Source organism: Balaenoptera acutorostrata, chromosome 12, assembly GCF_949987535.1.
Source record: "Balaenoptera acutorostrata chromosome 12, mBalAcu1.1, whole genome shotgun sequence".
NCBI classification, from domain to species: domain Eukaryota; kingdom Metazoa; phylum Chordata; class Mammalia; order Artiodactyla; family Balaenopteridae; genus Balaenoptera; species Balaenoptera acutorostrata.
Genome location: NC_080075.1, coordinates 9843796 through 9871786, shown reverse-complemented (window position 1 = coordinate 9871786; position 27991 = coordinate 9843796). Strand labels below are relative to the sequence as shown.

Genomic DNA, 27991 nt, shown 5'->3' with positions numbered 1-27991 from the left:
AATTATAAGGATGTTTGTCTGTCTCTCTCCTTCTCCCAAACTGGATGGCAGCTGCGGTTGGTCTTTCCCCCCACATCCTGAGTGCTTGGTGCTCAATTCATAGTTGCCGACTGACATCGAGGTAGGGCCGCCCAGGAAGCAGTCATTTCAGGGCTGGGCCTGGCGCTGAGCGTCTCAGCTTGTTTCCACATGCAGCTGCCCCAGGGTCAGTCACCACAATTTGGGGTTAGGGGTTTGGTCCCAGCAGGGCAGATAATAACAGCAACAACAATAACAACAACAGCTGCATAGTCAAAGAACATTCACAGAGTTGTTCTGTCCTGTTCAATGCCTAGGCCAGCTGTTCCCACAAGCTTAGTGAAATGGTGCTGTGTTATCATTCTTATCCCCATTTTACAGATGAAGAAAATGGGGCTGAGAGACATTCCAACTTGCCTTACCCAAAGTCACACAGGCCTGCTCTTAAGATAACAGTCTGGGTGGGCTCTGATTTGTGCCTAGACTCAATTTCTTCATCTGTAATATGGAAATAATAACACTACCTCTTAGGGTTGTTGGGAAGATTAAAAAAATATTATGTACGCGTTTGTTTATTGCCGGTTTTCTATCCTAGACTGCAAACTCCAGGGGGCAGGAACTTTGACTCATTCACTGCTGTACTGTTTGAGCCTGGAACAAGTGACCGTAGTAGGTGCTCAATATTTGTGTCCTAAATAGAAACGACAGGAGATAAGCCCAGGTCAGACCCTGGCCCTTCTATCCGCGGGTACATCCTACAGCTCCAGTTCCCCAGATTTTCCCTCCACTGGCCCCCGAAGGAGACCCCGGGCCTGGGCCTGGGGAACCCACTTCTGGTCTTGGGACAAGGTGGGCAAAACCCCCGGGAGTGCCAGAACAATGCCGGTGAACTTGAAGACCTCCCTCAGGTCTATGCCCTCAGGTTCTCCTTTTCTTTTTTCATAGCAGAAAATCAATTTTCTCGCCCGAGCACAACGCGGTGCAGCTTCCGAGAGGTTCTTGCAGAGAAGGGCCACCGCCCCGAGCTGCAGATTTCTGGGGAAGGGGAAGGAGCCCAGCAACCGAGCCCAGGCTGGGCTGCGGAAGAGGAACTACGTGGTCGAGAGAGCAGGTCGGGGAGGAGGAAAGAGGGACCAGCCGAGAGAGCGGAAAGGCGTGCGAGGAGAAGGGCGGGGCGTGCGCTCGCCCGAGGCTCCCGCGCTCCCTCGCCGCGCCACCTTAAATGCCGGACCTCCTTAAGGGAGGGCGCTGGAGCCGCGCGCCAGGGGGCGGGGCCTCCCATGCAAATGAGGGGCGGGGCGTGGGCGGGCGGGTCGCTGACCTGACGTCAGGCCGGCGGCCCGGGCAGTTGGCTCGGCGGCGGCGGAGCGGCAGGAGCGACGGCGTGAGAGGGGCTGCGCGGAGGGGCGCGGGGAGCGGCGGCGGCCGAGCCGGAGCAACATGGCGCCGGTGGGCGGGGGCGGGCGCCCGGGCGGCGGGCCGGCCCGAGGGCGCCTCCTCCTGGTGGCGCCGGTGCTGCTGGTGCTGCTGTGGGCGCGGGGGGCCCGCGGCCAGGGCGACCCCCAGCGGAGCGCGATCCTGGGCATGAGGCTGGCGAGCTGCAACAAATCGTGTGGGATAAACTCGGATGGCATCATCTTCGTGTCCGAGGGCAGCACGGTGAACCTGAGGCTGTACGGCCAGAGGCTGGGCTCCTTCTCCAGCAACCTGATCTCCTTCACCGAGGTGGACAACGCCGAGACCATCCACAACTCCACCAGCTGCCCCGAGCTCACCAAGGACCTGGTCGTCCAGAAGCTGGTCAACGTGAGCCGCGGGGACACGTCCGGGATGCTGGTGGTGCTCACTAAGTTCCTCCGGAGGAGCGAGAACATGAAGCTGTATGCGCTGTGCACCCGGGCCGGCGTGGACGGACCCTGGCAGAAGTGGACGGACAAGGACTCGCTGCTCTTCATGGTGGAGGAGGCTGGGAGGTTCCTGCCCCTCTGGCTGCACATCCTCCTCATTTTGGTGCTGATGGTGCTGTCGGGCATATTTTCTGGCCTCAATCTGGGGCTTATGGCCCTGGACCCCATGGAGCTGCGCATCGTGCAGAACTGTGGCACTCAGAAGGAGAGGCGCTATGCTCGCAAGATCGAGCCCATCCGACGCAAGGGCAACTACTTGCTCTGCTCCCTGCTCCTGGGAAACGTGCTGGTCAACACCTCCCTCACCATCCTTGTAGATAACCTCATCGGCTCTGGGCTGGTGGCCGTGGTCTTCTCCACCATTGGCATTGTCATCTTTGGGGAGATTGTGCCTCAGGCCCTGTGCTCCCGACATGGGCTGGCTGTGGGCGCCAACACCATCATTCTCACCAAATTCTTTATGCTACTCACCTTCCCCCTCAGTTTCCCCATCAGCAAGCTCCTGGACTTTTTCCTGGGTCAGGAGATCCGCACCGTTTACAATCGGGAGAAGCTGATGGAGATGTTGAAGGTGACGGAGCCCTATAATGACCTCGTGAAAGAGGAGCTGAACATGATCCAGGGTGCCCTGGAACTCCGGACCAAAACTGTGGAGGATATCATGACCCAGCTCCACGACTGCTTCATGATCCGGAGCGATGCCATCCTGGACTTCAACACCATGTCGGAGATTATGGAAAGCGGCTACACGCGCATCCCCGTGTATGAAGATGAGCAGTCCAACATCGTAGATATTCTCTACGTCAAAGACTTGGCCTTCGTGGACCCCGATGACTGCACCCCCCTCAAGACCATCACCCGCTTCTACAACCACCCGGTGCACTTCGTCTTCCACGATACCAAGCTGGATGCCATGCTGGAGGAGTTCAAGAAGGGTAAGGCCTGATGCAGCTCCCGCTTCACTCTTTGTGGTGTCGTGCGTATCCTTGCCTGGTTTGTGTCTGCGGATCTTAGCGTTCCATTCGCGTGACTCTGTGTCCCTTTGCTCAGCACCTCCTATGCCTCTGAGGTGAACGGTACTCAGGGCAGCAGAAACAGTTCTTAAGCATCTGCTGTCTGCCAGGAGCTGTGCTTTGTGCTTCAGGTGAATCAAAGCAGAGCAAGACACACTCACCCACTTGGGAGCCAGACAGAGGGAAGCTAATGCCTCAGAAGAGGCCAACACCAGGGCATGGAGATTAGGGCAAGGAACCGGCGCCAGCACGTCGCACTGGGGTCGGGTGGGGAAGGGGTCGGGTGGGGAAGGGGCCGGGGAACTGGGAAAACCTTCACAGGGGAGGGAATATTTGAGGAGAGCCTTGAAAGGTGGGGAGACTTGGTACTTGAGGCAGAGGGAACACCTCGAGCAGAGAAGTTGAGTTGGGGAGCAAAGGATGTGCTTGTGGCCCAGCAGGTGGTCCTGTTCCTATGGGTACAGGCTCTGCTGATCACTGGTCAGTGGGGGAGAGACTGAGTCATCTGGGGCCTCAGGAAGAGCCTGAAAGTCAGGGCAGTCAGCCTGCTGGAAGCTTGGAGCTATGGAAGGTTTTGGAGCAGGGGAACAGTGTCACTGGAGCTCCTGGCCCACAGAAGCCGAATTGGGAGGGCTCTAGTTGGCTCCCCGCTCAGAACAATGCCAAGTAACGCTTTTCGACTATTCAGCAGAAGCAAGCCGATTAAGTTTCGGTTATTGTTCTGTCTTTCCCAGGCGCCAAACATAAGCTTCCCTCCTGTGGTGTGCTGGGAATCTTCAGCGGGCCTTGCATTGCCTTGTGTTTTTTTCTCACACGGGTTCTTGGCCAATTTTCAGGTAGTTAGACACTCGGCGGGTTTACTCACCAGCCTCAGAGCTCAGGGCGCACACCCCTTTCCTTACTTCCAACAAAACTTTTCTCCTACCTCTGCCAGTCCGAAGCCTTCAGAGTGACAGTAAACAAACCAATTATGGAGTAAAACCCTCCTAGGCCAAAGGGCGAGAGGAGGCAGAAAGGGAAGCTCTCTATAAAGGAATGGGGGAAGAGGGAGAGGGACCTTATCCTAAACCTGGGGACTTTGCTTTGTTTCCCGTAGGTGGAACTCCCTCTGGCTGAGGCCTTCTAGCTTCTAGCTGGGAGCAAGAGCCCAGACCCTTTTCAGTCATTTCTGGAACCGAGCGTGGAGGAGAGCTTGAACTGGCTTGGGTCAGTGGGTGATGGAGTGGGTTTGGGAGGAGCTGGCCTGGCAAGGATGCTGGGGTCAGGGTCAGGGCCAGGTACCTTCCCTTTTTCAGTTTGACAGACTGAATCTCAGCGTCAGAGCTGAGGAGGACTTGAGTGGGAGACAGCCCAGTAAGGTTCGTCTCACTGCAGAGGGACCGGTGGTGACGGCACAGCCTGGGGGGAGCTTCAGAGTCTGAACGGAAGAGCGCTGAGGATTTGAGCCCCACCCCACCCTGCAGCCTCTAGGCCCAGAGGACCTCTCCCCTGTTGCTTGGTCAGGAGCCGGGTTAGGACTCACAAGGGCAGCTTCCTCCTCACCACCTCGATGGTCTTTGGGACTGTTGCTGGTGACACACCCGACCAGCACGTTTGCATCATTCAGCCCGAATCTGGATCCAACCTGTATGGATTGGCTTGGTCAGGCTTCTTCCCACCCTGATCAGCAGGGTGGGAGCGTCCTGGGTCTTGGCAGGGCCACCTTTGGACTCATCTTAAAAAAAAAAAAAAAAAAAAAAAGTACCGTTTCCTGAAGCTGAGGAAACAGAGCTAGCATCTCTCAGGCCAGAGCGCTGCTGAGTGGGGCTCTGCGGATGCACATTTTAGTCCACTGGACTCTCCTCCTTAACAGGCTTGCAGCTTGAGACTGAGGCCTGGAGGGGGTGCTGGTAATTCCATGGAAACACAGGCACGGTCTGCCCTACGCAGTGTGAGGCCCTGGAGATGCGAGTGTGATGGATGGTCACCCCGAGTGGACGTACCCGGGGTGTTACACCATCACTTCCTTGTTCCCAGTCTTACCTCGTTGCCATGCTGGGCTCCCCGCAGTGTGACCTCTGCCAGATCTTTCCATCTGGCATCTACCTTTTCAGTCTAAGGCCCTCCAGGACACGGCAAACGCTTAGTGTACATCTGCAACTTAAAGGATTTTCTTTACAAATCTGGTGTTTGGAAGGCTTCTTTTTTAGCTAAGAAAAACCAACAAGCCAGGTTAACACAGCCAGCCTTGTCAGCAGCACCAAAATCGGGGCCAGGGTGCCTGCCTAGTCTAGCCAAGGGTCTTTTCTGTGCTTCAGGGGACCCTTTGGCACCTCCAAGTTGGGTGAGGGTCCTGAATTCTGCCAGAGTCTCTCGGCTGCGGGTGTAATCCTCTTTTAAGGTCATTTTATCTCCACCTTACCCACTAGCATTATAAGCTCCTTGAGGGTTGGGATCATGCCTTATTAGTGTTTTCTCCACTCAGTTGCTAGGGAAGAAATTAACAGTAAATGTTTGTTAAACAATGAATGAGCTACAAGTGAATGGCTCTCTCTGGCAAGCCCTGCTGGCCTTGCTGGCCTTGAGGACACTCCCACCCTAGAGCCTTTGCCCTGGGTGTTCCCTCAGGCTGGAATGTTCTTCCCAGACTTTGCATGGCTTACTCTCCCCTCCCTCAGGTCTGCTTCAACTTCACGTTCTCAGTGAGGCCTTCCTGTCACCCTAGTTAAAACTGTAACCCCCTTCCCACCCTGACCTTCCTGATCTACCCAGACCTACCCTGTGCTCATTTTTCTTTTTCTCATATCACTTTCTAACAACTGTACAATTTACGAGTTTGTTTTTTATTGTCTGTCTCCTCCCACTAGAATGTAAGTTCCAAAGGGCAGGGCTCTAAGTTCTATTCACCAATATATCCCTGGCACGTAACATGGTTCTTGGCACATAGTAAGACCTCAATAAAAAGTCACTGAATGAACGAATGACCTGTCAGGTTTGAGAGAGAATTATCCACATCCCAGAAGTCTTAGAATTTTGACGAGCTGATAAGGGATAAAGAAAAATGGGTGTGTTGTGCTGTTATCCAGGGACTTGACATTTCCAGCTGCCCCAAGAAAGCCAGGAGGTGCTCCTGCAGTGACACATGTATCAGAGGTTCAGGTCAGGGACTGAGAAGCAGAGTGTGGGGTCTTGGTTCTCCTTCCCTGTGCTTCAGTTTCTCGGTGAATAAGCGGTCTTTGACCATCAAGAGCTGACATGGCTTCACTCATTAGTGAGAGTCATGAATATGCTCCTACACACTTAGAGACAGGCTCAGAGAGTCATTGCAGGCCTGGGGGCGCTGAGCTTCGCCTAGGGACCAAAGCAACGAGGTGACAGCTTCCCAGCCGCTTCTGCCTTCCAACTCAAGGCAGCTGTCACCGTTTACTGAACCCCGTGCTATGTGCCAGACAGGATGCCTGGTGCTGCAGGCCCTCAGGAGTAAGACTCGCTAATTGGTGAGAGCTGTGAGGCCACTGAGAGGCTCCTGCAATTTGAACCTTGGTCCTTCCACTTAAACCTCGCCTAGAATGTTCGCAGTACTGGGCGTTTTGGTTGAGTTTGGCTACAGCTCAAAATCTTAAAACGAAGCTTCCCTGGGCTGCTCCTGGCCCTGCTGTGTTTTTCCTTCACCACAGTTGCTCCCCCAGACTCTGGAAGCACAGTAATGAATGAACTCTCCACTTGAGAGTTTGGAAGCTCCGCCCCTCATTGAAACCCACCCTCCAGCTTCCGTTGTGCCCCTCCCTCCCCCTCCCTCCGGGGCATTCCTGCCCCTCCCAGGCATTCAGCTCTTCTTTAGTCAGTGGTCACTGACCCCTGGGGTAACCTTGCACCTATTACTGCTCCTCATAGACAGTTAGTGAGTTATATACTTTGGAGGGAAAAAGCTAGAAATAATTTCATCGAAAACTCCTCCCATATTTCCAGCTCTGTCACATCACATTTTCCCCACCTGCTTAATATTATTCCTGAAACAGCTTTATACAGGCTGGAAAGAACACTGCATAATTTTTGCATTTGCTTTGGGTTCCTACCGTCTGGCGCACCTTAAGTATCTTATTTCCCTCCACCTGCTTGTTCTTTTCATTTGTTCAACAAACATCTAACTTTTGGAAGCCTGTGTGTCAGATGGTGTGCTAGCTACTGGGAGTCAGAGGACTAACACAGCCCTGTTCACAGCAGCCGCTGTCTGCCAGGGAGACAGGTAGGCACGGTGGGACCCGGGAAGGCCTAGGCCTCCAGACGCTTCTGCAGTCAGAATGACAGGGCCCAGTGATTACTACGGAGATGTTGGAGTCGGGGTGGGAAGTAGTTGTGAACGTCTGAGGTTTTTTGCCTGGGATTCAAGTTGATGATGTCATTTGACGGGAGTGGGCAGAGGAGGGAGCAGAGCCAGTTTGGTGAGGGCGGAGGGAGGGGTGGTGCTAAATAATAACGGGTGTGACCCGTTATCAGACTTCTGTGCCCAGCATTGTGTGCACCGGAGCGTCTGGCACTTCAACGAATGTCCGACCGCCTAGGTATTCTGTTCAAACGCAGATGAGAACTCAGTGGGTTTGGGGTGCGGCCCAAGGGTCTGCCTTTCTGACAAGCTCTCGGATGATGCCCGTGCTGCTGGCCCTGGGCCACCCCAAGCAGCACGAGGGTGCAGTCCATCCAGGCAGGTATGCAGGGGAAGGGCCACGTGGGGCTCGGGAGTGAGGCGGGACCCGGCTGAAAGGTTTGGGAGCCAACTGAGAGCAGGCAGGCGTGGAGAAGCCCGCCGGCCGAAGCGGCTCCCTGGGGAGATGAGAAAGAGCCACGCAGGCCTGGTTTGGGGAGCCTCCTGGGGAGGTCGCATAGGGCGAGTGCTGAGCCCAGCTGTGGGATGGGACAGTGGTCCCGAGGTTCTGGGAGAGGGCGGCCTCCAGAGTGGAGAGCGAAGGCAGCTCTACACCTGATCTCGGACAGCTCCACCTGGAAACACTCTTGAACTGAGCTGGTGATCTGATCTCAAGAAGCTTCCCCGGGGGCAAGTGTATCTGAGTGAGTGACAGGAGCTGCCTGTCGGGGCAGAGATGCCAGCGGGGCAACTGACAAAGCACTGGCCAGCTTGCTGCTCACTTTCTCTTCAGTGCGGTGCATGTGCAGCCCGTGGGCCGGCTTCCATAGGGGAGCCAGAGCTGAGAGCACCTCACCCATCTTCTATTTACAGATCTCTTCCTCAAGCTCTTATTTGTGTACTGGAAGGCTCTGCCTTACGGCCAGGCCCTAATAAGAGCTTCTTAGATCTTTACTTGTCAAAAGTCTAGTATTTCTAATCCAAAAGACCAGCTCTAGAGTTTTCCTGGACTCCTCTGGTCTGGGCAGGAGGTATTGGACAGATGTTTAATATTGAAAACAGTGCACAGAAACACAAAACCACACTTCTCCTGTGTCCTGCAGGAGAAGTGGATAAGGGGCAGGGGACCCTCCGGAAGCCGGAGCCTTGCTTGTCTTGTCAGTAGAAAGCTGACATTTCAGCTCTATCTTCGAGGGGGAATAGACACAGCACTTTTCATGTCTGTGTCTCTTGTTCTGGGAGCACTTGGACGAGACCACAGGGTGAGAAATGAGCTTCTCAGTCCTTGGTGCCAACTATGGGGGAAACTGCTTCTGCATACTGTGACCGCCTCTCAGCCCTTTCCAGAGGGGCTGGGAGGTGCCACCGCTGTGTGCCCGTCCCCCGAGGTAGTGCTGTCATGCTGATGAGCCAGGTAACTGAACAGCTATGACATCCTTGAGGGAAGGGAATGGTGCCTCGCATGACGTTTTCCTGCCAGTCTGTCTCCTCGAGGGCAGGGGCCGCAAGCCTGTTTATCAGACACTCTAAGAGGGGAGTGTGCCTAGAGGGGGAGGGTGGACCGGACCCTTCTGTCGCTGACTTGGTGATTGATTTTAGCGGAGCCCCCTGGTTCCTTCAGCCCAGCCTGCTGGGAGGGACAGCTTGCCTTGCCTGTCCTAGGGCTGGCTCTCTCTTTCTGCCTTCCTTTGGCCTTAGGGAGTTTTGAGCTTCTCAGCAGAACTTGCCAGGAGGATGTGAGGGTTATGGAATTTCCTAGAGGTGCCCAAGGTGGCCCTCAGCTAAGAGGACGGGGAGCAGCTTCCTGGTGCTGTTGCTGCCGTCTGATCCAGTGCCCTCCCCTTGTTCTCCGAGCCCCTCCATCTGCCATTGGGCACAGCTGCCCTATGACAGGCTGCTCTCCTGTCCTGAACCTCGGGTTACCCCTCTCATCACACCTGAGCATCCCAGGACATCCAGCTGTAAAAGGCTTTGTGGCTACAGAAAGGACACCTGGCTCATTTCATAGACTGGATTCTGGACTACTTACTCTATTCCTGTCCCATTCATTATGGAATTTCTTTTCCTTAATGTTAATTAAAAAGACCTACATATCATTATCAGAGCCTTTGAAAACAGGCAAAAATCAAAACCAAACAATCCAGAAGCCAGTGACTTAGAAGCACTTTTAATATTTTAATTTACTTTGATAACTTTTTAGAAATTTTTTTTTTAATTTATTTATTTATTTTATTTTTGGCTGCATTGGGTCTTCGTTGCTGCATGCAGGCCCTCTCCAGTTGCGGCGAGCAGGGGCTGCTCTTCGTTGCAGTGCGTGGGTTTCTCATTGCGGGGGCTTTTCTTTGTTGTGGAGCACGGGCTCTAGGCGTGTGGGCTTCAGTAGTTGTGGCTTGCGGGCTCTAGAGCGCAGGCTCAGTAGTTGTGGCGCACGGGCCCAGTTGCTCCGCGGCATGTGGGATCCTCCCAGACCAGGGATCGAACCCGTCTCTCCTGCATTGGCAGGCGGATTCTTAACCACTGCGCCACCAGGGAAGTCCACTTTTTAGAAATTTAATCTTTTTTTTTTTAAAGTTTAAAAAATCTTGTAACAAGACAACAGGCTCAAAATCATTTTCATTTTTACAGCCATGCTCTCTCTCATTAGCTGCCCTTACGTGTTTTCACGTTGAAGTCACTGTCTATGTATAATTTTGTGCTCTGCTTTTCGGAACACAGTTTAGATCGGTTCTTCAGATTTCTCCTCTGATAAGAAGTGAAATCCCTTTTTACCCCTGGGATTCTTAGGAGGAGCGTCTAGGAGGATTTCCACAGACTGAGGGCTGGGCTGCGTTCTGTGGCTGACAAGGTGAGCCCAGAGGGCTGGGGTGTGCGGCCGCCAGCCTGTTTCGTTGGGGGTTAAACCTAGGATTGCTGGAGCATTCCCCAGAGGTTACAGCCAGAGTCTCTTCCCTGCTGCAGGGCCTATTTACTGTGACCTGGGCAGGGTTCTCGAAAGACTGGTTTCGCTGGGCTCTCTGGAACGCCTGGTCTCTGGCCAGCTGGCAGCCAGGAGCCTTGGTTGGAAGGAAGCCTTCCACCCCCACCCCCTGCCCCGCCCCAGGCAGGCTCACTCCCACACCTACATCCACACCCACGTCCACACACTCACACACACGACCCCACACCTACATCCACACCCACAAACACCCACGTCCACACACACACACGACCCCACACCTACATCTACACCCACACACATCCACATCCACACACGCACACACATACATGCACACATATATCCACACCCACAAACACCCACGTCCACACACGCACACACACGACCCCACACCTACATCCACACCCACACACACCCACGTCCACACACTCACACGACCCCACACCTACATCCACACCCACACACACCCACGTCCACACACTCACACACACAACCCCACACCTACATCCACACCCACACACATCCATGTCCACACACTCACACATACGACCCCACAGCTACATCCACACTCACACACACCTACGTCCACACACGCACACACATACATGCACACATATGCACCCACCTACCCACTCACACACTGGCAGGCTCACTCCCACACCTGCATCCACACACACAAACACCCACATCCACACACACACACACACACACGACCCCACACCTACATCCACACCCACACACCTACATCCACACCCACACACACCCACGTCCACACACGCACACACATACATGCACACATACGTACCCACCTACCCACTCATACACAGGCAGGCTCAATCCCACACACACTCAGGCATCGTTTTACACTCTTACCCACACCCACCGGCAGACAGACACACACATTTATCCACTCCAGGCAGGCGCTCCCTCTCCCTCCCTCCCTCTCTCTCTTTCTCTCTCACACACACACACACACACACACACGCACATATGCACCATCACCTAGAGTCCTGCTTTAAATGTACGTCCGTCTCTCATCAAACTTTCTCAAGAGTAAGTTTAAAAAGGGAGCAAACGCTTGTGCAGTGGAGTTTATTTTGTAAAAGGCTTAAAATAGTGACTGACTTTTGGGCTCAGAGAAATTTCTCTTTGGTGGCTGGTGATTTGGTCATCCACACGAATGACAGCACCCAACCCGGAGGTTGTGGGGAGGACAGAACGAGGTAGGGCACGCACAGGGCTCAGCTCAGCACCTGGCACCGGCACTATGTTGTTGTGCAATACATGTCAGCTGTTTTAAAAATTACTGTTACTACTATCCAAAAGGTACCCCTGTTGGCGTTGACACCCACTTGGGCCACGGTGGTTCTTACATACTGGCTTGGGTGGCAGCTGCCCCACTGTCTGGGCGTGGTGTCTTTCTTGGAATTATGAGTACATTGAGGTCAAAAGAGCCTGCTATATAATTGCACGCTAATTCAGATGGCATCTTATCTGGACCCTAGCGTGTATGTTAAGGGTAAGAGAAGCCAGAACTTAAGAAAAAAAATGTCCAGAAGAGTAACTTAAAACTGAGGAGATGCTCCTCATTCAGTTATTTGTTTCCCGCAGATTGGGAAAAGTTCAGGCAGCCGTCCTGATGGCCAGCGCCTTTGTGGTCTCACTGCAGAAGCACAGTCTGGGGGTCGCTGCTCTGGGGAGATGTCTGGGAAAGGAGCATGGCCACATTTACCAGCTGCGCCCCTGTGTGGGTTCTTTCATCTCGGGATCCACCAGTCGCCTGTCCTCCCTGGTGCCCCAGTTAGGGAGGCAAGAGGCTGTGATAGAAAAGCAGCAGGAACAAGAGGGGGATCCAAGGGACTGAGGCTCCCCAAGAGGCCCAGTCTCCCCAGAAATGCCCCAGACCCAAGCTCTGGAAGAGGGTAGAGCAGGGATCGTTAAAGAAGGAAGAAGTGCCTTCATGAATGGTTAGCCTTTGTTGAATACTGAATTAATCCTCCAAGCGCTGTAGACAGGGAACTGAGGCTCAGAGAGGCTGAGAATCTTTCTTTCTCAGCCACATGACAGCTAAGTGGCCACCCCAGGCTGCTCCCCTCCACGGGCCAAGCCCTTGACTGCTGTTCTGTGTCACTTCTCAGGGGGGTTGTACGTACTGAGAAAGAGACCAGAAGATTGGGCTATTCCAGTAACCCCAGGCTAGAAAATTTACTGTCAGTTCTACATCTTAAAAAATTGAGATATAATTGACAGATTACATTATATCAGTTTCAGGTATAAAACAAAATGATTTGCTGTATGTATATGTTGTGAAGCGGTCATTGCGGTTAAGTCTAGTTAACATTCATTACCACACATAGTTACAAAAATTTTTTTCTTGTGATGAGAACTTTTAAGGTCTACTCTCTTAGCAACTTCCAAATAGACAGTACATATTATTTATTAACTATAAACTATAGTGCTCATGCTGTACATTACATCCCCAGGACTTATTTATCTCCCGCACCCCCCCCCACCCCCATCCCCATCCCCATCCCCCATTTTAAGGACTTATAACTGGAAATTTGTACCTTTTGACCACCTTCACCTGTTTTGCCCAACCTCTCACTTTCGGCAACCACCTAGATTTATTTTATTTTTTATTTTTTTAAATTTATTAATTTTATTTATTTGGTTTTGGCTGCATTGGGTCTTCGTTGCTGTGCGTGGACTTTCTCTAGTTGCGGCGAGCGGGGGCTACTCTTCGTTGCGGTGCATGGGCTTCTCATTGCGGTGGCTTCTCGTGTTGCAGAGCACGGACTCTAGGAGCGTGGATTTCAGTAGTTGTGGCACACGGGCTCAGTAGTTGTGGCTCGCAGGCTCTAGAGCGCCGGCTCAGTAGTTGTGGCACATGGGCTTAGTTGCTCCGCGGCATGTGGGACCTTCCAAGACCAGGGCTTGAACCTGTGTCCACTGCATTGGCAGGCGGATTCTTAACCACTGCGCCACCAGGGAAACTCCTAGATTTGTTTTAAAGTAAACTTTGTGTTGAAGCAAAGTGCTTAAATCATAAGTATTCAGCTTGCTAGTTTTTCGCAAAGGAACACCCTTGTGTAAATACCTCTGAGCTCAAGAAATAGAACATTATCAATATCCTAGAAGCCCCCCGCACACCCTCCCAGTTACTGCCCCTGCCCCCCAAATCATCATGGGTCAATTTTTTCTGTTTCTGAACTTTTATAAGTGAATCGTATAGTATATACTCTTATGTCCGGGTCCTTCTGCCCAACATTAAGGTTATGAACTTCATGCATGTTGCTTGTAGCTGTAGTTCATTCTCTTTTCGTTGCTGTGTAGTATTCCATGATAGAAACACACCATCATGGTACTGTTGGTGGACGTTTGGATTGTTTCCACTTCGAGAGTCTTACAAATAATGCCACGAAGAACACTCTTGGCATGTCTTCTGGTGACTATATGTAGCCAGTTCTGTTGGGAATATGCCTGGGAGTAGAAATGCTAGGGCATCGTATAGGCATAGAGGAGACAGTTTTCCAAAGTGCTTGTATCTGTTTCCACTCCTATGCTCACAACTCTGGTATTGTTGGCTCTTTACTTTATTTTAGTTAACCCGTCAGGCAGGTGTGTGCTGGTATCTCACTGTGGTTTTAATATAGATTTCCCTCATGACTAATGATGCTGAGCACATTCTCATATGCTTATCATCCATTGTGGTGGTTAGTGCTTTTGACTCCCCGTTTAAGATTCTTTGCCTATATGAAAGTCAGGAAGCTAGAATCCTGTGTTATCTTCTGGAAGCTGTATTGTTTACCTTAGAGATCTATAATCCTTCCGGAGTTTACTTTTGTTTTTGATGTGTTACAGGTCAAGATTCTTTTTTTAAAAAATCCATATGGATGTCCAACTACTTCAGTAGAACTCATTGAAAGGACTGTCCTTTCCTCACTGAACCGTGGTATATATGTAGGTCTGGGCCCTCTTCCATTGGTCTCTTTAGTTTTCCTTGTTCCAATGCTGCATTGACATAATTGCAGTACTTTTACAGTAAGCTTTGGTACCTGATAATGTCCGATACTTTGTTCTTTGTTCTTCAAGATTGTCTTGACTATTCTTAACCTTTTTTGCCTGGGAATTTTATGGAATTGCATTGACTATAGATAACTTGAAGACTTGACATCTTTATAGTAATGAATCTTCCAATCTACAAATATGGTTACCCCTCCATTAGTTCATGCTCTCTTAATTTCTTTCAATAATACAGTCATTTTCTGTGTAGAAGTCTTACACTTCTTTTCTTGATTTATTGCTAGGTATTTGGTGATTTTAAGCAGTGTCTTTAAAATTTTATTTTCCATTTGTTTGTTGCAGATTGTTCCAACCAGGGTGTATTGCAGTTCAGTTCTGGTGCCAACCACCTGGCGTTAGCATCAGTCCCCATGGGTGTAAGGGCTCAGTCCTCCAGAGACGGCTCTCACCCCAGATGCCAGCCTCAAGTGGTGACCCCCCCGCTTGTGTACATCTGACCAACTGGCTATACACTCAGGGGTTTTCATGACTCCCCCTCAGGTTTGATAATTCGCTAGAATGGCTCACAGAACTCAGGAAAGTGCTACACTTACGATTAGTTTTATTTTAAAGAATGTACCTAGGATGGGGTCTGTCTGAGGGACAGGGAGCTTCCATGCCCTCTCCCTCTGGAGCCAGAGTGTGTCACCCTCCTGGTACATCGGTGTGTTCACCAACCTGGACGCCCCACTGAGCTTTGGGATCCAGAGTTTTTATCATCAGGACTTCCTTAGCATGCTTGATTAAGTCATTGGCCTTCCCTGGAGGTAGGGCCTTTTGTGCCCTCTTTAGTTTAACTGGTGACCATCTCCAGTCTCTCTCTAGGGTCCCACCTAGAGTCATCAAAATTATCATTATTATTTTTTGGCTGCTCCCCGAAACTTGTGGGATCTTAGTTCTCCGACCAGGGAGCGAATCCGGGCCCTCAGCAGTGAGGGCACGGAGTCCTAACCACTGGACCACCAGGGAATTCCCTAGAGTCATCTTATTAACATCACAAAGACACTCCTGTCACTCAGGAAATCCAAGGGTTTTTGAAGCTCCGTGCCAGGAACTAGGGTCAGAGACCAGATATATGCTTTATTATACTTCACAAGTATAGAGAAATGTAGTTAATTTTTGTATAGTGACTCTGAATTCATTGACCTTGCCAAACTGACTATTTAATTCAAATGGTTTATTTTAGATTCTTTTGGCTTTTTTACACGTATAATTATGTTGCCTATGAATAATGGAAATTTTATTTATTTACTGCTAAACTTTATATATTTTATATCTTGTTCTTGCCTTATTTCACTGCCTAGGACATATAGGATCATGTTGACCTGGTGACAGTGGGCATTCTTATTTAAATATCTGCTGAGATGATTGAATGATTAATCTCCCTTTTTCTGAATTATACTGATTGATTTTTTTTTAAATTTTATTTATTTATTTTATTTATGGCTGTGTTAGGTCTTTGTTTCTGTGCCAGGGCTTTCTCCAGCTGTGGCAAGCGGGGGCCACTCTTCATCACGGTGCGCGGGCCTCTCACTATCGCGGCCTCTCTCGTTGCGGAGCACAGGCTCCAGACGCGCAGGCTCAGGAGTTGTGGCTCACGGGCCCAGTTGCTCCGTGGCATGTGGGATCTTCCCAGACCAGGGCTCGAACCCGTGTCCCCTGAATTGGCAGGCAGATTCTCAACCACTGCGCCACCAGGGAAGCCCCCTGATTGATTTTTGAACGTTAATCCTTAAACATTTGTTGTATAACTGGAATAAACCTGACTTAGTCGTGATGTATTCTTTTTTTTTTTTTTTTTTTTTTTTTAATTGTATAGCTACTTTATTTATTTATTTATTTATTTTTGGCTGTGTTGGGTCTTCGGTTCGTGCGAGGGCTTTCTCTAGTTGCGGCAAGTGGGGGCCACTCTTCATCGCGGTGCGGGGACCGCTCTTCATCGCGGTGCGCGGGCCTTTCACTATCGCGGCCCCTCCCGTTGCGGGGCACAGGCTCCAGACGCGCAGGCTCAGTAGTTGTGGCTCACGGGCCCAGCTGCTCCGCGGCATGTGGGATCTTCCCAGACCAGGGCTCGAACCCGTGTCCCCTGCATTAGCAGGCAGATTCTCAACCACTGCGCCACCAGGGAAGCCCTGATGTATTCTTTTTACGCGTCATTGGATTTGATTTGCCAATATCTTTGTTTAGAATTTCGGCATCTACGTTCATAAGAGAGATTGGCCTGTAAGTATTTGTTCTGCCATTAAAGAAGCAATTGAGGAAGATATTATTACAAGGTGTCCCCGTTAGGTTTTTGTTTGTTTGTTGTGGCAGGAAAAGTAATTGCTTAATAATTGAGTCTTTTTCCTTCTTTTAACTAATATTTCAGTTTAGGCGAGCAAATTTGAACATAGCAAGTAATTATCTCACCCTCTGCCTCCCCGTTTCCTGCTTCTCCTTCAGACAACCAGTATAAACCTCTTAAATCACGGGAAATGTTGCTGCAGTTTTTCTCCTTCTTTAGGGTTTTTTTTTTTTTTTCTCTCCTTCAGATTTTGATATCAAGGTCTAGAATGATTTTAATAGTTTACGAATTATTTGGAAACGTGTATGATTACTAGGAACCAACTGGGCTTCACCAATGGAAACAAAACAAAAAACCTTTTTTTTTGTGACGGGGGATAGGATTACTAGGTTATTTCAGGAGAAAACTAGTCCCAGAATTAATGTTATCTTGATGTTAACATTTAAGAGAATTTCCTATTATCTCTTCATGAATAACATGCAACATATGGGCTCATTAACAGTGGTCCAGTTTTTAGGTTGATTTGCCCGTAGATTATTAGCTGGTTGCACAAACAGATCCAAAAGAGCAGGTGCCTCTAAAGGCAGTAAGTGTGCTGAGTCTGTGAGCGGTCCTGCGGGGAGTGGTGAGGAAGGGGCTTCTCCTCGGGGGCAGGGGGCTGGGGCGGGAGGCCAGATGGCCAGGAGCTGGGATTCCACGGGGAAAGGCCAGGGGGGCTCCTGAGACCAGAGGACTGGTGGAAAGAGAGAGAAGCAGTTTGCTGGAAGGGTCCAAAGTCAAAAGGAGGCTGGTGGTGCCTTCCTCCCCTCACAGGCATGTCAGCCGGGCCAGCATCTTCTCTCCACTTTACTTCTTTCCACTGTGTAATGTAGCTCTAGTTCTCTGTGTTCCTCCCCACCCTCTGCACCATCCCTGGCTGTGTCCTCCAGAAGAGGTTTCCACATCACTGAGGACCAAGACACCAGCACTTGGTCTGAACTCACTCCTGAGATAACTTAAGAAACTTTAAAAAAAAACAACCCTCTCCTTTTACCCAGGTATTCCCCTTCTAGAAATCTATCTTAAGGACATGGAGATAGATCCAAATATATTTATTACGAGGATTTTCATATTGGCAAAAAAAGGGGAAGGACACAGTTTAAGAGCCTAATGGGGCTTGAGATTATGTACACATGTGTGCAATGAAATATTATCAGGCCATTCAATTTTTACAAATATTTCTATGACATGGGCAAATACAAAGAATGCAAAGTATTTAAAAAATGGAGTACAAAACTATTTACATTATGATCCAATTTGTGGAGAAAATATATATTATAATATTTTATCTATATATGTTAATTTTAAAAGACCAAAGCAAACAAGCAGTTACCAGTACTTATCTTTGGAAGGTAGGATTAAAAGTGATCTTAATTTCCTTCTTTCTACTTTTGTTACCACAATCAGAAAAAAAATTAGTTAGATGTAAAAAAAAATTACAAGAAAACTGGGGAAGTTAGAGCGCTGACTGTTGATGGTCTTAAGGAATTATATGTTTGTGTGGTGTGTGTGATGATACTATTGTGGTTTTGTTTTTTTAAAGGGTCCTTAACTTTTAGAGATACTCACCAAAGTGCTTGGGTAAAAGTTACAGATGTTTACAGATAAGATCTGGGATTTCCTTCATAATAAACTAGTGGAGCGGGTGGGGCGAAAGAGGAAACAGGACTGGCCAGAAGAGTTGTTAATTGTTTAAGGTAGGTGAAGGGTGTAATGATATTATTTCCTCTACTTTTGTATATGCTTTTATTTTCCATCATAAAAGGTTAAAAATTAGAGACTACTAGCTAACTGAAAAATCAAAGCCATGAAGACCTGTCCTGAGAATTAGAGAACAGTCTTAGGGTTCCCCGACATCCATTTATCAACAGCTTGACCCCTGGGGCGCTTGGGTTAAAAGAAGGCTATTTGGAGAAGTCCCATTTCTGAATCCCAGCTTGCTCACCTCCTCACAGTGCTATTCTGGGCAGGACCTTTCTGAGCTGGGGTTTCCTCCTGTGAAGAGCGGGGTTGGTCGTAGGAGATGCTCTGATGGGGGGAAGGGAGGGGCGGGACAGCACCCTGCCCTCCTCCCCCAAAAGTGCTCACCCTGACTGCTCAGTGCCTGGGGGGAAGTAGACCCTGAGGGGGGACACCCAAGCGTCTACGGTGCAAAGGGACAGCGAAGGTGTGGCCACCTTTCCAAGGCTGTTCTAAACAGAGCTCTTTAAACTTTTTTGATTGTGGACCCTATTAGGAAAAAAATTTTTTTAAATTTGTATCTCCATTCATTCAAAAATTATATACATGTACTGTTTTTCTAATATATATATTATGAAACAAAGAAAAACAATTTTAAAGAAGTAAAAATGGAATAACTGTTATTTTTAAATGTCTTGCTAATAGTTATCACTTCCTATTGTCTCTAGCACATACTTTATATACTTTCTCAAGGCACAAAATGCCCTTGTGCTGGGATTCATCATTACTGACAGTGGCTGGACGTCTGTGTTTCACATAGTTTTCTTTGTTTTGAATCATTTTGGCCAATCACTCAGCGCTGACTCCATCCTTACTGATTTTCCCCCGATGCTGGTTGAGGCGGCGGGTGGTGAGAGGGGCAGCTCTGGCCTTTGTTGGCATCTGTGCTCTTCATTCTGGGATTTCCTTGCCCGGGTCTTGTTAAGCAGCTGTCCATTTTGCGAGCTTTGCTTTGGTCCCGCGTACTCCACATCGTGTGTAAATCCCTGTCTGCACTTGCTCCCAGTCTGCTGGAGTATGAGTGAGTGTGTGTGCGCAGGACATCCGGAGCCCCGTGGTCACCTGCGGTGACTGGTGACCGGCTGGCTTGCAGGCCTGGTCCAGGCCCACCCGTGGTCAGTCTGTGTAGAAACAAAAGCTAAAGTTGCTTATTTATCTTGGATTAAAAATAAACAGAAACCGTGTAAGGGATGAGTACCCCCTTGGGAGACCCTGTTCTGAAAGGTCCCGGATGGGCCGTGCTGCGTTGTTGTCTAGCTCGGGGTGGCTCGGCTGGTCGATCTCCTGGTCAGTCTCTAGAACCCCTTTTACCTGCAGACCCCTGTCTATTTTGTCAAGTGGGCCCCAGTGTCTCCATTTCCATTTCTTTCCATGCAGCTGTCCTCCTATCACTGTCTTTTTTTTTTTTTTCCTGCTTTACTCTGTTTTACCTTTTGTCTTGCCTTACATTTTCATTTCTTTCCTTTTAAAAACATAACCCGTTGGGGCTTCCCTGGTGGCGCAGTGGTTAAGAATCTGCCTGCCAACGCAGGGAACACGGGTTCGAGCCCTGGTCCGGGAAGATCCCCCATGCCATGGAGCAGCTAAGCCCGTGCGCCACAACTACTGAGCCTGCGCTCTAGGGCCCACGAGCCACAACTACTGAGCCCGCGAGCCACAACTACTGAGCCCGCGCGCCTAGAGCCTGTGCTCCGCAACGGGAGAGGCCACCGCAATGAGAGGCCCGCGCACTGCAGCAGGGAGTAGCCCCCACTCGCCGCAGCGAGGAGTAGCCCCCACTCGCCGCAGCGAGGAGTAGCCCCCACTCGCCGCAACTGGAGAGGGCCGGCGCACAGCAGCAAGGACCCAATGCAGCCAAAAATAAATAAAAATAAAATAAATAAATTTATCAAAACCAAACAAAAACATAGCCCGCTATAATGCGGTATTTTCATTGGTGATATTCATTGGCTAGCTTGCCTGTCGGGCACCTGCTGTATATTGAGCCTCATCTGGACAAGGAGGCGTGAGTCAAGAACCGCCCAATATAATTTCTGTGGGTGAGAGTGTAAACCGGGACCCACGCTGGGGAGGGCAATTGGGAGTTTTCTATCAAATTTGCCCTTTGACCTGTGACTCCACAACTATAAATGTATCTCACGTGGGTCGAAAATGGTGGACGTACAGGGATTATCTTTACAGCATTATTTGCAGTAGAAAAAAACCTGGCAACAATAATGCGTCCATCAGCAGAAGGGAGAGGGTCAGATCGAGATCCATCCTGGTGCCCACAATCAGAGCTCTCGGGCCGCGGGGTGGGGAGCAGCTCTGCGCTCCAGTGACCTCTCTGAGGGCAACACGCAAGGTGCAGAAAAGTGTACCTTGTATTTTTAATTAAAATAAAAATAAAAGTAATATATTTACTGTAGAAACTTTTAGAAAAGTGGAAAATGATTAAGAAATAAAAGTCAAAGTCACCCTCATCCTACCACCCCAAATGTTTTAGTTGCGTTTTCTTCTAGTGAGTCAGCAATGAACTGTATTGCTTCTCTCCCTCAAAATGAGACATCCTTCTTCTCTTTTCTGATTATAAGTGTAAAAATTAAAAAGTAATACATATTGACTTTAAAATGCATCAAGCAAAAGCAAAAGAAATCAGTATCGCTCTTACTGTCCTGTTTTGTAACTTTCTGCTTTACACAGTGAACCACCGTCTTTTAAAATAAATCTATATCTACATCAGCCTTTTTAGTGCCTGCAATACTGTGTCATAAACCACACTGGGTGGACCCTCCTGGGCACACCTTGCACATGGCCTGGGCACTTCCTTTGTGTTATGGTCTTTTCTAGAAATGAAAGAAACGGAGTCCAAGGTCATACATTTTACATCTTGACGCATACTGCCAGGTCATGACGGAAAAATGTCATTGTTCTCTCCAGTACTGCACTCTTTTAGTCACCAAAGTCTTATATTTTAATTTATATTAAAATTAAGGACCTCATCAGTGTTTGTTTTTTTTAATTAAAAAAATTAAAAAAATTTTTCTCACTGTTCTTTTAAATTGCTTATTGATTAAACAACTTCCACCCGGCCCTCCCCAGTCCGGCCGGCCCCCCTCTGCTCTGGATGCTCTGCAGTATTCTTTTTGCATGTAACTCTCCCACCCCCTTGGAGCTGAGTTGGGAGGGCTGTGCTGTGCGCCTCTGGTTCCTCTGTCACCCTGGCCTCTGGCTTCTTTCTGGGATGGGCCACGGCTCCTCCTGCTGGCTGAGGTCAGCGCGATTAATCATCAGCCTAATCCTGCCCTGGCCGGGTGGAGGGAGGCGGAGGAGGGGGATTCCCAGGAAATCAGGGTGCCTGTTGTCTGCAAGTGCAGACCCATGGCCCAAGGCTATGTCTTGGGCCATGGGTCTGCACTTGGCAGCTGGCTGCCTGGCCAGCTCCTCTCCCCATGGGGGGGACCTGAGAGCTCAGGGCCAGTCTTGGAACCTGGGATGGCAGGAGGTGGGACCTGCCGAGAGGCCAGCGAGGGAGGCCAGCGAGAGATGCCGAGGACACCATCTTGGGTGGCGGTAATCCCACGTCTGATCTGGGGCCCCTGGATCTTCCCCATGAGAAAAGGCAACTGGAGCTGGCGAGTAGGGCCTCTCCGAGCCCTTGTGGACTTTGAAACCCAGCACCTAGTAATGTTTTTTTCTTATGATCTTTGAGAGACTATAAAGGTTTTTTACCGGGGGGGGGGGGGGGGCGTGGGCGGAGGAGGCCACAGCTGTTTGCTAAAATGGGCCTTGTGGGCGGTGGAGGGCTGGGCTTTCCAGGGCCCCTGGAGACCTCCCTGTATGTTTCTAGCAGAGTTTGGAGCATCTGCTGTGCACCGGGCGAGGGATGGGGGGCTCGTGGAGAGAAGTGAATCACGGTGCAGGCCAGGCTAGCTGCATCCTGGTCCTGGTCCTGGTCCGTAGGGAGCTGGATGCCAGGCAGCCGATGGCACAGCCCGCAGCCTTCCAAGTGCTGGGAAAGGAAGAACTGGGGCGGGGCGGCGCGGGGGCAGTGAGTGCTAACGGGCAGGTGGAAGGGTAAAGAGGTGGGGGAGGGTTGTTGAGGGACTCAGGCAGGTCCTCCCTCTGCTTGCCCCCTCTTCCAGGTGGGAGAGGGCAGTGAAAGAGGCCCAGGCTTGCTGTCTGCATCTGCCGATCCGGCGGGGGTTTCTAGAGGCCTCGTGCAGCTTTCTGACCTGGACAAAGGCTGACAAGGGCGGAGAGGGCAAGCTTGCAGCCAGATGTGACCCAGAGGTGACCTCAGGACAGCAATTTCAAGGTGCCTCCTTCCCTTCCCCACAGCCACGTTGCCCCTTCCTAGCAGTGCTTGAATTTAGAAGGCTGAGGAAGCCCCAAGCCCTAGCAAAGCAGTGTTGAGAGTATTTTTAAGTTTCTTTCTTTCTTATGTGTTTCTTTCTAATTCTACCATCGATTATGGAAATTTTAGAATTTCTATTTAGGAAAGTATAAAAAAGAAAACAGAAACCATACTGAACCCCCCGTACTGTTAGGTTAAACCATATGAATTGAAATTGTCTTTTTTTTTTTTTTTTTTGGTCAAAAATAGTCAAATATCAGCAATTTCATATGGGTCAGCCAAATATAATCATTTTGCTACATTTTCTCAGCCTTATTTTCTTTGAATAAGGACTGCCTTGGAAAATGTGGGATTCTCAGCTTTTGGAGTAGATGTATTACGTCAATTTTCATGTTTCATTTCTCACCCCACTTCTCCCCGCAAAATCCAATTATCCAGTTGAATGGATACTAATAATCAAATGAGGTAACTCATTAAAATGAAATTCTATATTAGATTTAAATTCCATACAATGAGAATCATAAATGTAAGTCCTAAGTTGATCCTCTTATTCTAAATGGTAAATCAGTTAATAGTAATTTCTCAATTACTGTTCGAAGCTGCTTTTTTTTTTTTTAAGTCATCACCCCCTGTTGCTTTTTTTTTTTTTTTTAATATTTATTTATTTATTTGGTTGCACCGGGTCTTAGTTGCGGCTCGCTGGCTCCTTAGTTGCGGCACATGGGCTCCTTAGTTGTGGCATGCAGACTCTTAGTTGCGGCATGCATGTGGGATCTAGTTCCCTGACCAGGGATCGAACCTGGGCCCCCTGCTTTGGTGAGCGTGGAGTTTTAACCACTGCGCCACCAGGGAAGTCCGTACAGAAACTTCTTGATTACTAAAATTCGGAATAATTCTTTGCCTAGTCTCCGTCCCTCTCCCCCTCCCCCCATTGGTTATGTTTCTTTTCCTAAGGCACATCCACATGAACTGTGTCATCCATCCCACAAATATTCTTTGAACACCTACTGTGTGCTGCTAGCTGTTTTGAGTTTCGGGAACACAGACGACAGCCTCTGATACGATGGAGCTCTCAATCCAGTGGGAGAAGATGGGCCATAAAACGATAAACACAATGAACAAGAATGGTCTTTTTTTTTTATAATTTATTTATTTTTGGCTGCGTTGGGTCTTCGTTGCTGCACGCGGGCTTTCTCCAGCTGCGGCGAGCGGGGGCTACTCTTCCTTGCGGTGCGCGGGCTTCTCATTGCGGTGGCTTCTCTTGTTGTGGAGCACGGGCTCTAGGTGCGCGGGCTTCAGTAGTTGTGGCTCGCGGGCTCAGTAGTTGTGGCGCACGGGCTTAGTTGCTCCGCGGCATGTGGGATCTTCCCGGACCAGGGCTCGAACCTGTGTCCCCTGCATCAGAAGCCGGATTCTTAACCACTCCGCCACCAGGGAAGCCCTCTATTGTTTATTGTAGGTGATAAACTAAAGACCAGGGTTGCGGGGCTGGAGGAAGGGTTGCAGTACTCAGCGAGGCCCTCTGGGTAGGCCAAGGTGACATTTGAGCAGTGAAGGAAGACCCGAAGCAGGCTGAGTTGGGCAGGTGTGTGGGCGAGGAGCAGGCCAGGCTGAGGGAGCAGCCTTAGGAGTTTGAGGAAGAGCCAGGAGGCCGAGCGGCACAAGTGTGAGGGAGCAGGGCAGCAGGAGGGCTTTGGGCCCCAGGCCACTGCGAGGAGTATGCAGTCTACCTGGAGTGAGACAGAGCCCCTGGAGGGTGTGGGGCACAGCATGAGGTGGCGTTATAACTTCTCCTGTAAGAGGGTCCCCCTTGCTGCTGTGTTGAGAGTAGACTCGGGTCCAGGATGAAGACTTGGGTTCTCACCCTCTGGGTGAGAGGAGGTGCACGTGGCTCAGCACACGGCAGTAGCAGTGGAGGCTCCCAGAAGAGGTTGGATTCTGGGTGTCCATTGCAGGCAGAGCTGATGGGATCCGCTGAGTGGGCTGGATGTAGAAGGGTAGAGAAACAGAGGAATCAGGGACTTCCCTGGCGATCCAGTGGTTAGGACTCTGCGCTTCCACTGCAGGGGGCTCGGGTTCGAACCCTGGTTGGGGAACTAAGATCCCGCATGCTGCACAGCGTGGCCAAAGAAAAAAAGAAATAGAGGTGGCAAAGTTTATTCCTCCAGGGCCCCATCCACTGGATGGATGGAGATTGGGGAGGTCTGGGGGAAGGGCAGGAGCTAGGTTTTGGCCGAGTTAAGTTCAAGATGTTAGACATCCACGTGGAGCTAGCTGTCAGCGAGCAGCTAGATATGTGAGTCTGGAGGGCACAGGAGAGGGCTGGGCTGCTCATAGTTATTTGAGACGCCTTGACGTATAGTTTGTATTTAAAGTCCAGAGGCAAGGGACCAGGTGCAAGGACTGAGCCCTGGGACCCTCTCTTCTCAAGGAGAAGAAGCAGCCCTGAGGTCAGAGGAACACCAGGAGAGCCGTGTCCTGGAAGCCGAGGAGAGGGAGGATTTCCAGGGGGAGGGAGAGAGTTGGCCCCTTGTCAGAGACTGTGGCCTGGGCAGGTCATCTGAGAATGAGACCCCACCATTGGAGGTCATTGGTGACCTTGGCAAGAGAGGTTCTCTGACCAGGTGGGGAGATGGTTCTGCTACGACCCAAGAATGGCTCCTCTGGGCAGATAAATTAGAAGAAGGCAGACACGGCCCAGGGTCCCGTGCCCGGGCCAGCAGAGGATGACTGACTGGCCCCCAGCCCAGCACCTTTGCATGGGGCCCAACTGGCCAGCCACAGTCAGTGCAGTGTTCCAAGCTCTTAGCCGCAGAGCAGGGCTGGCCGTGGGCAGTGCCCCGGGTTGCCTTACCTACGGGGTACCTGTCTGCAAGGTGCTGCCACTAGAGGGCACCCACACCCACCAGTGGATTCCACAAACCAAGGTGCCCCAGAGAGGAGCGAGGAGGGCTGAGAGGGGCTCAAGGAATCTGCTCGTTTCATCCACAGGAGGGGCATTACGGTCCTTCAGAGAAGCCACCCACCTTTCCCTGTGAGGCCCAGTGTGACCCGTGACTGTTTTGTGGGTCAGGACTTGTTCTGAGTCTGTGGGTTAATTAGAGGGTTCAGTGGGGAGGGGGACGTTTTCTCAGATTACTGGAGCTGTGTCTTCTCTGCAGGGGCTCTGACTTCTGGGCTGTGAGCAAGGACCTGCGGACTGAGCCACACCCACCCTGTTCTCCGGGGCTCAGTCTGCGGCAGGTTAGGCAGGGAGGGTCCTTGCTCACTCCCTCTCACCAGTTTCCCTTTGTTCCCTTTAATTTTGTTTTTCCCCCTTCATTTTTTCTCAATTAAAAAAAAAACTGTAGAAGTAAACATGCCTAGAACAATATAGAAGGGAATAAAGTAAGGGATAACAAGGCCCCTCCCTCAAACTCCAAATATCCCCGAAGGTGGCCATGGTTATCTCCTCCAGACGCTAACAGGGTAGTTTACACCTCACCGCCCCTCGCAGGCAGATGGCAGCACGCATTCTGTCCCGTTACAGCCTCTCCAGGGCTTCCTTCCACAATGTGGTTCATCCGGCTGTGCCGCATTCTCCCCAGAACAGCAGTGGCTCCTGTTAAGGACTCCTGCTCCATTGCTCTCGAGGTTTGAGGTTGTTAAAAAGAATGTTCTGATGAACCCCTTTGCTTTTTCTCTCTTTCTACATTTTGAAAATTATATCCGTAGAGTAAGTTCCTACCCGTGGAATTTCCAAGTCCAAGCTTAGGGACCCTGAATTCTGAGACATGCCGCCAACTTGGCCTCCTGAAATGAGTGCCCGTTTACCTGCCCACCCACCAGAGTGCCTGTGGGGGCCTGCGTGTCTCCCCAGCGCTGGGCACTCCCAGGCTCATTAGGGTGTGCTGTCTGGAAGCAGCAAAAGCTACCTTGCTCTAAGTCTGGTTCCCACCTGATGACACAGCTTAACTGGCTGCCCCAGGCCCCTCAGAGCATCGTTTCTGTCTCCAGAGAGCGCTCCGGGATGGGCAGCAGTGGCAGGTGAAGAGGCCGGGGGGCCGGACACCAGGGTTCTGGCCCTGACTGCCTGCTGCCCGCTGAGGACCTTGGCCGAGCTCTGGGTCTTGCCGGCTCAGCTCTGGAAGACACTGGAAAGTTTTAATCGAGTCCATGGCTCTGCCTGGCAAAGTGCTGAAAGTTTTTTGACCACGACTGGAAATAAGGATACCACAGTGACCGGCACATTGTGGAAAAGTTTCACACACAAAAAAACCAACCACACAAACGAAAAACAGTACTTCCCCCCATGTGGTGTACTCTGCGATTTTTCACTTTATTTTTAGAAATGCTGGTCCCGAGAACTGGCATGTCTCTGTTCTCCCTCAGAGGCCCCTAGGAGTTATGAAGTTGCATCCTGGGGCTAGGATTCCCTGAGGCCTTAGAGACCTGGAGAACATCCTCTGCGGACCGTGCGCTAGAGTCAGGGTTGAGACTGGGTCATGCGGGGGAAGCTGAGCAGGAGACCCTGACTTGACCTTCACAGCTCTCCGGGCCTTCTCCCCTTAGGCTGCTCCAGACCCGTGTCCCCGTGTGTGGGTCACACAGTCCCGTTCAGCCCAGAGTGGGGGCCGGGCCCTTCTTGGCTGTCACCGTCATTGTCACGCGCTGGGGCGAGGGGCACGAGAGCAGTGTGGGACCCCAAAGGAGGGCCTGGGAAGCCCTGCCACCCCACAGAGCTTCTGTGGAGGGTCCTTCCTCCCCCACCCTCTGCCTCCTAACTTTCTTTCTTGCTTCTAAGGATGACCCTCCTCTAATTATAGTACCTGCCTGGCCTAATTATAGCCTGGGCTAATTTGTTAATGGCTTTGGGAACTGAGAGCCCTTGCCTTGGGCAGGATCATGGCCCCTGGGCACACGCAGGCAAGTTTTGCCAGGGAGCACCGGGTGAAGGAACGTGAGTGGCCTCTGAGGCCCATGGGGGGGCGGCGTGGGCCCCCTGGGGAGCCCCATGTCCAGCGGGTGCACGCAGGGCTCTGACCAATGCTGCCTCTGTCCACGAGTTGTCAGGGTGGGTCTCTCCCCTTCCCAGGGGTCCCAGGAGCCCCTGATGCGCAGCACCAGGCAGGGCCTTGCCATTTTCATTCTATTTAAACAAATGGTCCTTAATTAAATGCCTTTACATTGAAAAATATTTTTGGTTTTCCTTTCCATAAAAGCAATGTCTGTTTGCAGTAGGAGCTTCAGGAAATGCAGAAAGGGGAAAAAAGGCCGTTCATGACCCCACCCCAGTGACTCATGACCCCAAATGCGTTAACTTTTGGTCGAGGAGT

At 50.6% G+C, this 27991-nt stretch overlaps 1 protein-coding gene across 2 annotated transcripts in view; it reads left to right on the top strand.

Annotated features, from left to right (window-relative positions):
- The first annotated feature begins 1366 nt into the window (after positions 1-1366).
- CNNM4 (cyclin and CBS domain divalent metal cation transport mediator 4) overlaps positions 1367-27991 on the top strand; it is a 37457-nt gene continuing 10832 nt past the window's right edge. For both annotated transcript variants that reach the window (XM_007197337.3, XM_057557734.1), the window contains exon 1: positions 1367-2860. In XM_007197337.3, coding sequence (XP_007197399.2) covers positions 1459-2860 — 1402 coding nt within the window. In that variant the 5' untranslated portion in view covers positions 1367-1458. The remainder of the gene's footprint in view (positions 2861-27991) is intronic.